The 15039-nt window shown below is 34.4% G+C and overlaps 1 protein-coding gene across 5 annotated transcripts in view; it reads left to right on the forward strand.

The window, feature by feature from the left end:
• GRIK2 (glutamate ionotropic receptor kainate type subunit 2) overlaps positions 1–15039 on the forward strand; it is a 661616-nt gene that overhangs the window by 400470 nt on the left and 246107 nt on the right. For all 5 annotated transcript variants that reach the window (XM_045499147.1, XM_045499151.1, XM_045499149.1 and 2 more), the window contains exon 10: positions 14179–14292. In XM_045499147.1, the coding sequence (XP_045355103.1) occupies positions 14179–14292 (114 nt within the window). The remainder of the gene's footprint in view (positions 1–14178; positions 14293–15039) is intronic.

Here is a 15039-nt window from a genome sequence, read left to right on the forward strand (position 1 = left end):
GTGATCAGATAACACATTTGTGAATAAATACAATGGAAAAGTGTTTCAAGCTTTAAAAGAGCAATGAAAGACTATTTCTGAGAAAGGATATAATTAAGTATAGAGTCATAGTATATGAGGTACTTTGAACTAGGCTTTGAATAATGGAGAATTATTGATTGGTAGAGATTGAGTCATTGCTAAAAGAGGTAATAACGTGTAAAGACATAGCATCGTGTTTGATTTAACATGTGTATATGTATATGCACACTCACTCAGTGGGATATAGAGCTAAAATGCTAGATTTAAGTCATAAAGTGAGCACCATGTTGAAGTGTTTGCAGTGTATACAATACAAATCCAAAGGCCTATGAGATGCATTGGAAGATATTATAGTTTGAAATTATTTTAATATGAAGCCATGAAGTTAAAACTATTCTGAGAGTGGAAGTGAGAGATGAAGAAAGAGTAACAGAAGGCAGAAACTGAATCTTCAGCAGTCTTGTTAGTTCAAGGAAGAGCAGAGCATTGGAACTATGATTGTAAGGAGTAATGGGGGAGCCAGGTGGTAAAGGTAGAAGGAGCCAATGATAAAAGCATAAATCAAAGATTGATGAAGAAATTAGTGGGGGAAATTGTCATTAGAGAGAAATTGGAAAAAAATCTGAGAAGGCACGTAAGGTACTGATATTGAGTGAAGGCAAGTTAAAGAGAAGGGGAATTAAAAGTTCAAATCAAAGGCTTCCCGTATCTTCAAAAATCAGTACATGAGTCATCAGCTAAAAGATGGTGGTGGGATTTAGATTGGTCAGATCTTAAGAATAATGGGAATTTTTTTGTAAATGCCATTCTGAGGGATTTGACTTTGAGTAGTAGGAGTAAATTGCTGCTAAGTAGCAAAATGTACTCATATTTCAACTTAGTAGAATGGTTAAGAAATCAAGGTGTGGATTCAGACAGAATTGGGCTCAAATCCTTGTTCTGCCATTTACTATTTATGGACAAGTTTCTTAATCTCTCCAAAATAAAGTGTCTTCAACTACATCAGGGGGTGATGGCAGTAGCTAATTCAAGAAAACTAATGAGTCTTGCTGACTTTTCTTTTACTTTGTCCTGAAAAATATAGTTACCAACCCATAGATGTAAAGACAGAGTTCCTACTTTGATAGAGTTCACAGTTTGGAAGGTTCAACAGATGTGATCCAAGAGTTTTAAATTACAATTACAATTCTGTCACAAGTGTGTGAACTTCACCCTTCTACCCAAGTTGTCTGTGCCAAATTCCTCATCTCAAAAATTGTAGAGTGCAAAGGGCTTCCCTCTGGGACAGGCTGAAGTGAGAATATCATGGCCTCTGAAAGAACCTGTAAATACAATCTTTATAGGTGTCAAGGCTAGGAATTTAATTATCCTCAATTCTATTTTATCATGGCTGGGTGAGGAAAATGAACAAAATAATGTGTAAAATGTTGGTTTTATCCATTACTTCTCCTCATGCCTACCACTTTTTCCTAGCTTTATCTTGGTAATCTTTGTCTAACACACTTCATTTATTCATTTGATTCTCTAAAAAATATAGAGTGAACCTCTATTTTGTGCCCTCATGAAGGTTATACTCTAGTGAAGGAAATCTGCCAATTATAAATGGACTCACAAAAGTATAATATAGGATTATGCAGTAATAAGTGTTAAAAATAAAGATGACTTTTTAATATGTCATGAAAATCATGGATTTTGGATCACTTTCTGAAAGGTGAACCTTAGGACTGAAACAGTTAATAGGAAGAAGTCCATGCTTCTGATGTTAACAACTGTGGAGCAGATAAACCAGAAAGGAACAGGTTTGTTTCCAACAAACAGAGAAAGGTGAGGCATGTTCAAAGATCTGAGTTTGGGGTTGAAGTGTGACTATGAACACATCTTTTCCACTTATTGCCCAGAGATCAAATTGAATATTTTCCTTGGGACCGTGATTAAAACCCAGCCCATTTAGCCATTGTCTAAGAAGGGTCACTAATACTGCACACACAGCCCATTGCGTCTTTCCATACATGCTCTCCAGGCCATGGGAGTGCCTGGAGAATAAGAATAAGGGGGTTAGGGGACTGTAGGTGCCATTCCAGATTTTGTCTACCTCAGGCAATAGGACAGTTTGTTTTCTTTAAGAGCTTGGTATTCAACATTCAAGAATAGGAGAAGGAATATAAGAATAAGTAGTTTTCCCAGCTTGAATTCTTCTGGTCAGTTTGAAGAACATATTGCATATTCTACTTCCAGAATATGCTTAGAATCCATCTATTTCTCTTCACATCCATTGTTGCAATCATAGCCAGGGTACCTTTCACCTGGACTTCTACATCAGAGCCCCAATAAGCCTCACTTTTCTACTCCCCCTTACAATTCATTCTTCACACAACAGTAGCTGGAGCAGTGTCTTTAAAAGTAAATTGATCCATGTCATTGCTCTGTTTAAATCCTTTCACTTATTTCTACTGTATTCTGATTAAAATCCAAATATAATTTACAAAGTACTGCCTACCTCCCCTCTCAACTCTCATCACCATCTTAGATGTTTTTTATGCTTTAATTACACTGGCTTTTGTTCATTTTTTACACAGACACAAAGCTTTCTCTATTACTTTGGCAGTAGAATTTTCCCAGCCTGGAAAACCAACCCCTAGCCCTTTGCCTGGCTAACTCTTACTCATCTTGGGTGTGGGGGGGGGGGGCTGGTGTCACAGATTAAATCTTTCTTTCTTAGATAGACGTCCCATAAGCCTAAGCAATTTTAAGTTTTTCATAGCGCCCTGTACTTTTCCTTCCTGGCACATATTACAATGTGTTATTATGTATTTATGTGTACTTTTATGAAAAAAATTACCATGTTCCTAGCCAGTCCTGTTAGATAGAAAAAAATTGCCCCCAGTCCCACTATTTACATATTCAAGGCCTAGCAAAGTCTTTGGCACAAAGTATATCCTCAAGAAGTATTGACTTGAATGAATGAAGGGTCATGGTCACCATGAGAATCATAAAAGGTACTTCACATAGAATGCTTATTCAAGTGTCTGGTGCAAAGTTGTTTTCCTATGGCACAGCATTAAATTTTTTTTTTCAGGTTTGCCCCACACCTACACAGTGAGAACAGAGAAACCCAGTAGTTAGTCAAAAGGCTGGGGTTATGAGTCAAGGCTTCAAGGGGTACAGGATTTTAGAGTATAGGAGAAGGGATCACTGAAGTCTGAGCTCATAAGGACGCACAATGCATCCCACATAGCAAAGTTTAATCTTGACATTCCAATTCTTATCAAAGAGTAAAAATAATTATTTATATAAGTTCCCCTTTTTCATCATATAAGTTTATGGTGTGGAAATAAACAAAGACCACTTAAATGAGAACAAACAGAAGTTATTCAGAGTTTCCTTTAGCCACCATCACTTGCATTTGGCAGAGTTGCAAAGGTGGGCAGGTCAGTGGAAAAACTTTATCGTGGAAAAAGAGGCCTCAGATGTGTTCTGGTTGGAGATTGTTGACATGAGGAAATGAGATGGGCTAATGAGAAGCAGGGCATTTAGGGTGATTGTTTTAGAGGGCATATTTGAGCTTCTCTGATTGATCCTGAGTTGGAATGGTGGCAAAAAATAGGGAAGCTGGGGGTTATTGAATAAATTTTGACCATTTTGGGCTGATATCTTAGAGGTTGTGGTTGGCTTCCCATGTTGTTTGCTCCAGAGGCTCAGGGTCAAGTTCTATTTTCATACATGGTCAAACTGTTGTCTATTCGTATATTCAGTCTGTCAATGGAATTACTGAAGTTACTTGACAGAAGAGGAAGAAATAGAAAAAATAATAAGGTCAAGAAAAATCGACATTAGGAAAATAAAAATGTCTTCATAACTGACAATAAAATGAGTTTTTTAGTTTATATTTTTTTGAATATGTAAGCAGGATATGATTTACCACTGGAAATGGTTTAACCTTACTTACCTAGTCCTTTGAAGCTTATCTATGTCCTTAGGAAAGGCCAGGTTCATTTGGAACAAAAGACCTTATTAAATGGCATAAGATGTTAAGAAATATTGACCTGTTCAATAGTCACAAGGACTCTATTTAGAGCAAAAACAATTGGAAGCTTTTACATAAGATAGGTTTGAATCGAGTTGATGACACTCCATGATAATAGTGCATTTCCATTTCACGGTGAGTTATCTAGAGACCATTTTGGGGAAAATAACCACTTATACTTAAAAAATTTTTTTCATGAAACTACAATGCAATAATAAAATCACTTATACATCTGAAACTAGTATAACACTGTATATTAATTATACCTGAATTAAAAATAAATAAGTAAAATAATAATAAAATCAGTTAATCCTACCACATGGTTGAGTTTTCTTACTGAATGTGCTTTGTGACTACTATGTATGTTATGTGCTCTCCAAAAAAAAACCCAAAAAATAAAAAAAAACAAACAACTACAAAAAAGGCTCTATTCAAATGAATTTTTATTGTACTAGAGAATACTAGCTTCCAAGTAGAGTGTTGAACTAAAATCATTCTTGTGTAACCCTCATGGCTTTTTTCCAGCATCAAACTTTGCTATTTGTTTTGGTTATTTTGCTGATTGCCTCTTGAATGTAATATTTACATTAAATGTTAAAATAGAACTTGGAGAACAGAATTTTCTGTCTTCTCAGTGGAAAGAGTCTAATCCTTATGAAAAATTGGCTTTGTGTATTAATTTTATATTAATTTTGAAAAAAACCATAAGGCTAAAACCAATGCATTTCTCTGGCCAGATATGGTACTAAGGAGCCTGGAAATGTTTAGGACTATGAACAATAATACGGTGTTTGCCTCAGCATGTTTTTATAATAAAATCAGCTTCTAACTTGTATATCCTTAGGGGAAATTTTGAAAAAAACAAGTGGCTACAAAAGGTCATTTTATGAAATCTATGTTTGCCAATTTCTTCAAAGTTAAGAATATATATATATAATATATTATATATATAATATTTATATATGTATAAATATACATATAATATATATAATATATATAATATATATAATATAAAGTAAGATAATCCATACTTGCAAACTTTTATAAAGTATATAATTATCATGTTTTACTTTCAAGTGAAGCTCCATTTCAACTTTTGACATCATTTTTTTCTGAATATTTACCGCTTGCATTTGGGCCCACTTGTAGAAACTGGTGTCAGTAATCCATAGGCTTCTTACTGAAAACTCAAATATTTTCACAATGTATGAAGAGGGTGAGAATTAGTAGTGAAACCCTGCCTGCCGAAATTTACAGGCCTAGATGTTCCAGGATCAGAACACGTTTCAAATTGCTTTTTGAAAAACTTTTTATAGAACATATATATTTTTAGAACAAGTGGTAATTTCTATGGAAGTCTTTACTATTGACCTTTCTCTTGCCTGTAGAATCCTGTACTCATTAACTCCCTATGAAAAAGGTGTCTGAATGGAATTTACAGTCTTCAAAATTTATCTAAGTGTGAAAATCCACACTAGATAGGTGAGAACTATTTCTTTGATAGATTTCTAGATACCTGATGCATAGTAGTTTTTATCTTTCTCTCTTTGATGGCATTTGATACATATATCCTGGTTCCCATGACAACAGTGACCCCCAACTTTCCCAGGAATTGAGATTTCTTTTGCTTCTCTGTAAGAAAGCAATGCTAATGGTGATGTCCACTAGTCAGAAATGTGTTGTTTGCTTCTTAAAAAGCAAAAATGCATCCTAGGCAGGATCCAAGCCTGACGTTTTTCTTTGGAGATGTTAACCATTTAATTTGTCTAACTCTCATTTAGAATTCATTATATGCCCTATCTCACAACTGTACTGTACCGATATTTTTGGTGTGTGCCAGTATGTTTATAGTCACTATTTTGCTTGATGACTTTTAACCTTCAGAGTGGTAAAATATTTAAAATAACTATTTACAGATGATATTTATGTTTGGAAGTCAATTGGATTATTTTATTTGAGAGCACACAATTCCTTATTTTGGCCCATCAGAGAATACCAAATATTGACTTTTTTTCTTGTTTTGGCCCATCAGAGAATACCAAATACTGACTTTGAATTAAGCATGTATAGTAAATATAATTTTTAAAGCATTGATTTGATTTTAATGTAATCTCTGAACTACATTTTTATTCTTGGAAAAATAGTCCTTAATTAATTGAACGTTACCACATTGTTATATTTGAGAATAGTTAATTAATTGATTCAAATTTTATTTAAAAAATAAAAACACCACCTTCCTCTAACTCTTTGTTAATATTTATGGTTGTCTCTGCCCTAGACAAAAATAAAAATCCTAAAGGTGAAAAATCTATGTTTAGATTAGTCATCCGTTTCTGTGAGATGATTATATATTTACTGATTTATCGTCCTCATGTGAACACTGTATTTCTCAAATGGTGAAATTCCAGCCCCTGTGGAAACTGGTGGATAGATAGTTTTAGGAAAGTAATTGGGGTGTAACTGAGAGGTTCTTTGCATGGTCCTCATAGGCCAAAATCACTTACATATGAAGGCAGCTCAGTTCCCAGGTAATTGTTCTTTACTATGAATTCTTCCTGGCATGCAGCAGATAGGCACTGCTGTGAAATGGTTCATGTTTATCTTTGGGACATCGGGTACCAATTCCAATTCTGTTACCATGTAGCCCAATAAAAATATGCAACTGTTAATTATTAGTAGTACTTTTATTGGACAGTAACGTAAATAACTATCTCTACTTTTCATAAAAAAAAATCCAACATTAGAAGAGGTGAGGTAAGTAAGAGAAAAAAGTCTCTTATTTGCCTGCAACACTTAGCAAAACAACTACTGTATTGAAAACACTCTGTTTCCATTATTCTGTATCCCACCATATAGGCTTGAGAACCTGACTTTGTAAATTATCTAGAAAGTATGGGTATACTAGTTAATGGAGTTATGTACAGTCCACCAGTGTATATTTGATCAATTGAAGAGAATATTCATCTCCCAAATATGAATTAGCATTTAATATCAATATATTCCTTATGCTTTCCATTTCTTGATACCTTCAAATAGTACTATCAGGGATGTCCCTTCTTCTAAAGGAATGGTAAATATCCTTCAGGCAAAGTATACTTAATGTGTCATACGATTAGAAGCAACTAATTATTGAGAATATTTTTAAAACAAAAATTTTACAATGGAGACCCACATTGCGCTAGGACTGTTTTAAACATAATGTTTAAAACATTTGCATATTCCTGATGGTGAAAGATGCTGAGAATATTCTCCTGTACCTGTTGGCGTTCTATATCTTCTTTGGGAAAAAGAGTTAAGATTTTCTGCACATTTTTATTTGGATTGTTTGTAGGGTTTTTTGTTTGTTTGTTTTGTTTTGTTTTGCTCTTGAGTTGAAATAGTTCTTTATATATTTTGGATATGAACTCCTTATCAGGTGTATAATTTAAAAATATTTTCTCTCATTCAGTAGGTTGCCTTTTCATTTTATTGATGGTTTCCTTTGCTCTGCAGCAGTTTTTTAGTCTGATATAGTCCTATTTATTAATTTTTACTTTTGTTACTTTTGCTTTTGACATCAGATTTTAAAGAATTTGCCAAGACCTATGTCAAAGATCTTACTCCTTATGTTTTCTTCTCGGAGTTTTAGGGTTTCAGGTCTTACATTCAAATCAATCCATTGTGAGTTAATTTCTATGTATGGTGTAAAATAGTGGTTTAGTTTAATTCTTTTGCATGTGGCTGTCCTGTTTTTATTGAAGAGGTTGTGCTTTCCCCATTGTGTATTCTTGGTTCCTTTGTCATAAATTAATTGACCATGTATATGTGGACTTATTTCTGGACTCTCTGTTCTAGTCCATTGATCCATGTGTCTGTTTTTTTTAAGCTGGTACCAGACTGTTTTAATTACTATAGCTTTGTAATATACTTTGAATTCAGGAAATGTGATGCCTCTGCTTTTTTTTTTTTTTTCTTTCTCAAGATTGCTTTGGCTATTTGGATTGTGTGTGTGTGTGTGTGTGTGTGTGTGTGTGTGTGTGTGTATGCATGTGTGTATGCAAGTGGTTCCATATAAATTTTAAGGTTATTTGTTCTATTTATTTCAAAATGTCACTGGAATTGTGATAGGGATTGCATTGAATCTGTAGGTAGCTTTGGATAGTATGGCCATTTTAACCATATCAATTCTTCCAATCCATGATTATGGAATATCCTTCCATTTATTTGTGTTTTCTAGAATTTCTTTCATTAATGCCTTGTAGATTTTTTTTGGGGAGGGGTTGTGTATAGTTAATGCATAATGTTACATTCATTTCAGGTATGCAACATAATGATTCAACTTCTCTATATATTATGCTATCTATGCTTACCACAAGTATAACTACCATCTGTCACCACACAACACTATTATATTATCATTGACTATATTCTATATGCTGTGTCTTTTATACCCTTGACTTATTTATTCCATAACTAGAAGCCTATATCTGCCAGTCCCCTTCACCCATTTTGCCACCCCATTCCCACCCCTCATTCTCTCTGGCAACCATCACTTTGTTCCCTATGTTTATGTCTGATTCCCCTTTTGGTTTCTGTATTCATTTGTTTTGTTTTTAAGATTCCACATGGGAGTGAAATCATATGGTATTTGTCTCTCTCAGTCTGACTTATTTCACTTAGCATAATACTCTCTAGGTTCATCCATGTTGTCGCAAATGACAGGTATCTTTTCTCATTGCTGTGTAATATGAGGTATATATGTATATATACATATATACACATATATGTGTATACGTATATGCCTCCACTTCCTTATCCTTTCATCTACTGTTGAACACTTAGGTTGTTTCCATATCTTGGCCATTGTAAATAATGCTGCAATAAACATAGGGGCCCATATCTTTTTGAATTAGTGTTTTCATTTTCTTGCGGTAAATACCAAGTAGTAGAATTCTTGCATCATATGGTATTTCTATTTTTAAATTTTTGAGGAACCTGCATACTGTTTTTCACAGTGGCTGACCAATTTACATTCCCCCCAACAGTGCACAAGAGTTCCAGTTTTCTCCGCATCCTTGCCAACACCTGTTATTCTTATCTTTTTGATTTTAGCCATTCTGACAGGTGTAAGGTGATATCTCATTGTGGCTTTGATTTGCATTTCCTTGATAATTAGTGATGTAGAGCAACTTTTCATGTGTCTGTTGGCCGTCTGTTTGTCTTCTTTGGAGAAATGGCTCTTCAAGTCCTTTGCCCATTTTTTAATTGGGTTGTTGTGGGTTTTTCATTGGTTTATTTTGATTTTGGTGTTGGGTTGTGTAAATTTATTTATTTTATATATTAACCCCTTATTGGATATAATCTTTGCAAATATCTTCTCCCATTTAATAGGTTTATTTTTTGTTTTGCTGATGATTTTCTTCACTGTGCAAAAACTTTTTATTTTGATGTAGTATCAATTGTTTTTTTTTTTGTTTGTTCATTTATTTATTTATCTATTTCTTTATTTCTTTATTTCTTTATTTTCATTTTGTGTTCCTTGCCTTAGGAGACATATCTAGAAAAATGTTATGTCAGCTGATGTCTAGAGAAATTGCTGCCTGTGTTCTCTTACAGGATTTTTTATGGTTTCAGGTCTCACGTTTAGGTCTTTAATCCAATTTTAGTTTATTTTTGTGTACAGTGATAGAAAGTAGTTCAGTTTCATGCCTTTGCATGTAGCTGTCCAATTTTCCCAGCACCATTTATTAAAGAGACTGTCTTTTCTCCATTGTGTGTTCTTGCCTTCTTTGTCATAGATTAATTGACCATATAAGCATGGGTTTATTTCTGGGTTCCCCTATTGTATTCCATTGATCTGTGTGTCTGTTTTTGTGTTATGTCGTATAGTTTTCAATGTACAGATATTTCACCTCCTTGGTTAAATTTATTCCTGGTTGTTTTATTCTTTTTGGTGCAAGTGTAACTGAGATTTTTAAAAAATATTTCTTTCTGGTAGTTTGTTATTAGTGTATAGTAGAAACGTAACAGATTTTTGTATATTGACTTTTGTATCCTGAAACTTTACTACACTTGTTTATTAGTTTAATAGTTTTTGGTGGAGTCTTTAGAGTTTTCTGTATATAATATCATGTCATTTGCAAATTGTGAGAGTTTTACTTCTTCCTTTCCAATTCAGATAATTTTTTTCTTGTCTAATTGCCATTATGAGGACTTCCAGTACTGTGTTGAATAAAAGTGACAAGAGTGGGCATCCTTGTTTTGTTCCTGATCTTAGAGGAAAGGCTTTTAGCTTTTCAGCATTTAGTACAATGTTAGCTGTAGGTTTGTCAAATATGGCCTTGATTGTAGTGAGATACATTCCCTTTGCACCACTTTGTTGAGAGTTTTTATCAGTGTACTTAAAACAACTCTGTGAGGTCAAGAGTACTTAGATATTTTTATTTGATTTTGGAGCTGAAAAAGTACTTTAAAGCCTTGATTAAATAATATAATAAAAAAATTGTGTTAAGAAAATAGATTAAAACAGAAAAAGATTGTCTTGAGTTAGCCATGTTTCTTGTGATTAAAACAAAATAAACCAAAACTCACTGGTGACAATTCCCTCAAGCAATAGAAAGTTTTGAATTAGACATTCCCCATATACTTAAAATCTAGGGATCTTGCAATTTTTTTTTATTTCAAATTTATGCCACTGAAATTTTTGAAACCTTATAATAATCTGTTCAGAAACCTTGATTTGTAGAAGGGAATACCTAATATTTATGATTATAGGAAATTATGGATTCATATACTATGAACCAGAACCCCTCCATCCAGAGACAGAATGAAACAAGACAAATATATTTAGATGAGTGGACATATGGCTAAATTATTTTTTATGCAAGTAATCATAGAGGATGATGATAAGCAAAATTGGGAATATTTGTATTAGTGATTTGGGTAGAAGGTTGAAAAACTTAACAATTTTAAGGATGTCATTAGGCAGATGACAGTGGGAAAATCATGTTTGCCAATGCTTTGGCTGGTAGAATTGCACATCTGAAAAATCTAGCTATGTAGCCAATAGTGAAAAAAAACAAAAAAGGGAAAGAAAATCTAAGAGGACAAATGTGTAATAGGTATTAATTATAGACCAGGGGCAGAAAAATGCCAGTCACTGCAAAATCCGATCTGCAGATGTGTCTTATTTAGCCAATGGAGTTTGTTTGTTTGTTTGTTTGTTTATTTATTTATTTATTTATTTACTTATGATGTTGAATTTGAAGCAATTTAAGCAGGTCAGCAGGCATTCTAGGTTTTACATTATCCTCTCTTTCCCCACCCAGTTCCCTAGTAAGGCCTCTATTAGCTGTAGTGATGTCTTATTGGAACCTAAAAGAATCACCTACTCTGGAAGCATGCAGCCCCAAAGCACAGCTGTCAGAAGAGCAGGGTCTGGACTGTGACTGTTACGTGCTATTCTGCCTTGAAATTTTGTGAAATTTAGGAGTTGCATACCTTTGCCTGGAAACTCTTACTACTGGCTTATGTCCTTTTTCTTCACACATGGATGTTACTGTCTGGCCCCTGAAGGCTTTACATTATCGACCCTAAATTACAATTTGACCGTCTTTATGGCATCGTGGTAGTCATAGTCTAAAGTAATTTAATTGACCAGTAGATAATATACTTTGGAGAGAATGCTGATATCAGTATTTTTTTCTTACTGTATTATTTGACTTTTTCCTATATTGACCCAGACATTGGGAACGTGTAGGTTTTAATGGTAAGAGGAAAATTAACTCAATGTAAGAAAATATGGCAAGAAAATTTTTTTTAGATATCATTAAACAAATTATGTTGAGGGGCGCCTGGGTGGCTCAGTCGATTAAGCGTCCAACTTCAGCTCAGGTCATGATCTCACGGTCCGTGGGTTGGAGCCCCGCGTCAGGCTCTGTGCTGACAGCTCAGAGCCTGGAGCCTGTTTCAGATTCTGTGTCTCCCTCTTTCTCTGACCCTCCCCTGTTCATGCTCTCTCTCTCTCTGTCTCAAAAATAAATAAACGTTAAAAAAATTTTAAAAAATTATGTTGAATCCCTTGTATAGTTAATGTGTTTTTGAAAAAAACTATACTTGGGGGAATGCCTAGGTGACTCAGTTGGTTAAGTGTCCAGCTCTTGATTTCAGCTCAGGACATGATCTCATAGTTCATAGGACTGAGCCCCACACTGGGATCTGTGCTGACAGTGCGGTGCCTATTTAGGATCCCCTCTCTCCCTCTCTTTGTGCCCCACCCCCCGAAAATAAACAAATAAAATAAAATCCTTTTATTTTATTTTATTTTATTTATTTTTTTTCAACCTTTATTTATTTTTGGGACAGAGAGAGACAGAGCATGAACGGGGGAGGGGCAGAGAGAGAGGGAGACACAGAATCGGAAACAGGCTCCAGGCTCTGAGCCATCAGCTCAGAGCCGGTCGCGGGGCTCGAACTCACGGACCGTGAGATCGTGACCTGGCTGAAGTCGGATGCTTAACCGACTGTGCCACCCAGGCGCCCCAAATAAAATCCTTTTAAAAAAGAAAAATTATATTTGGGTTTGCACTTAAATACAACTTTTAGAATGGCTTACCTATTCTTCTTATGAAGGACAGAAATTAGTAATATTTCTACTTTTGTGCTTCTCCAATTAAAGGGAAAAAGACATCTTAATAGGTTACTGAGAAAGGTATGCAAATGAAAAAAGAGAGAAAAAAGTAAATGCAATGAAATATAGAAATATAAAAAAGATTATAATAATCAAGTTGAATGAGGTTGTGCTAATTAGACTATTTTTAACATATTTAGGTAGACCAGGGTAAATATTATCTGCTAAATCAATGTCACTTTTAAAATAATTTAATTTATATACAAAGTTTTATTTTATTTTATTAATGTATTTTTAAAAGTTTATTTATTTGAGAGAGAGAGAGAGAGAGAGAGAGAGAGAGAGAGAGCGCACACATGAAAGCTGGGGAGGGGCACAGAGAGAGGGAGAGAGAGGATCCCAAGCAGGCTCCATACTGAAAGCAGAGCAGGGATCTATCTCAGGATGCTGTGCAATCATGACTTGAGCCAAAATCAAGAGTCAGATGCTTAACTGACTGAGCTACTCAGGTGCCTACACAGCTTTGTTTTAAAGATAAATTGATAATTGATAGTTTTCCTCTCCTTTAAATAGACACATTGGGTCATTGGTGAGAGGGATATGGAAAGCAAATTTTACTATTGATGACTTCTAAGTTTGAGAGGGTGGAGAAAAGAACTACTGAATTAAATCTTCTTCCACCTTTGTTCTTCTTCAGTGCTGACCATTGTTATATGACAGGCAACGAAGCAGGTTTACATAAACCACCCAATTTATGCATTCAGTGGCATTCTGCACTGATACATGTCTCCCAGAGGTGTGCTGTATCATTCCATAGGTTGTGTTCAGGGGGTATAAAATTTCTGAACACTGAGAGTGTATGGCCTAATTATTAGAGAGTATCAGTTAAATTAAAGTACATATTAAATAGCATACAGATAGAAGTACTGGAATGGGTTGTTCAGATGAGATTGTGCTGTAATGTCTCTTTGGAGTATTTTGAATGCTGCAAAGGTGTATTTTTAAAAGCTCCAAAGGCAATTTTGGGTAAGATTTGCTCTATTGGGGGTCATGAAAAATACCAATCAATGCCACTTCCAAGCTTGCCTTTGCCTGTTAATTTATCCTGGATTCCCAGGTTTTGCTCCTTTAGCTTTGTCTATATAACATGGCATGTTATCTTTGTAATGAGAGGATGAGATAGATCCATTACAGTAAAAGATATGCACTATTAATGAGTTTCTAGCCAGCTATCAAGGTATCATCAAATGTGGTTTATCTTGGTGAATGAAAGTTCGAATGGAAAATTAAGCTCCCATACTGACTGTAGAAGTGCAGTGGATCATTTTGTTCTTTAATGTCACACTTCACTGGACACACTTCACAGAGCAGTGAATCATGCTTAAAACAAGCAGCCTTTACTTTAGCGACAGCAGATAATGCAGCAGAGGTGAATAATAAGTGTTAGCAGTCTTAACTTTCTCTTACAGTGCTTTCTCCCAGGTGCCTGATGGACAATTTACAAAGTACATATGCTATTTTATAGATTGGAACTTGGGATCCCGCCAGTGGCCTGAATATGACAGAAAGTCAAAAAGGAAAGCCAGCCAACATCACAGATTCCTTATCCAATCGTTCTTTGATTGTTACCACCATTTTGGTAAGTATTTGTTTTCCCATTTTTTTTTAGATAAATGTAGATAAACATGGAAGTGGATTAAAAATGGCATTATAATTTGAACAGTAAGGAACAGAATGTAATGTATTTTACAGTTATTTAGCAATTACTGTATAACAGATAAGTCAAGGTTAATTTAGCCAGTTTTTATTATGTTAGTCTTCAATGATGTAACTTGCATTAATGTTTGGGATGTTTATATTGATTAATAATACAACTTTATATATTACTAGAATGCATTACATTTCTACAAAATGAGTTCCTATTGAAGAATTTTCAGTGTTAAGATTTAAAATATGTATGGATATGCAGATGTATATGGTTATGTGAGGGGCTACATGTGAACTTTGCTTCTGCTTTCACCTCCTGAAAATATCTTTTAGAGAGCCTGTAATTAATTTTTCAGGATTTTTCCTATTGTATTCCAACCTTGCTTTCAATTGTCTTCATCATGGAAAATCCATCTCCCTAATAAAATTAGGTGACAAGTGCTTTCTTAAACCAGAAAAATTTTCACCAGCAACAGAATTAATACAGATGCGCTGGATATATTTACCCTCCTTATAATGATATATTTTAATTAGATCCTATAGTAATATTTACCTATGCCTACTATGTCATTTGAAATGGGAATTTTAATTTTAGAATAAGCAAGGACCTCTTATTTAAAATTAAGTCATTACTTTCTACCTACAGAATAAGCTTATCCATGCTAATTCTTGTGTCTTC

The sequence above is a fragment of the Leopardus geoffroyi genome, chromosome B2, assembly GCF_018350155.1.
Source record: "Leopardus geoffroyi isolate Oge1 chromosome B2, O.geoffroyi_Oge1_pat1.0, whole genome shotgun sequence".
In the NCBI taxonomy this organism is placed as follows: Eukaryota; Metazoa; Chordata; class Mammalia; order Carnivora; family Felidae; genus Leopardus; species Leopardus geoffroyi.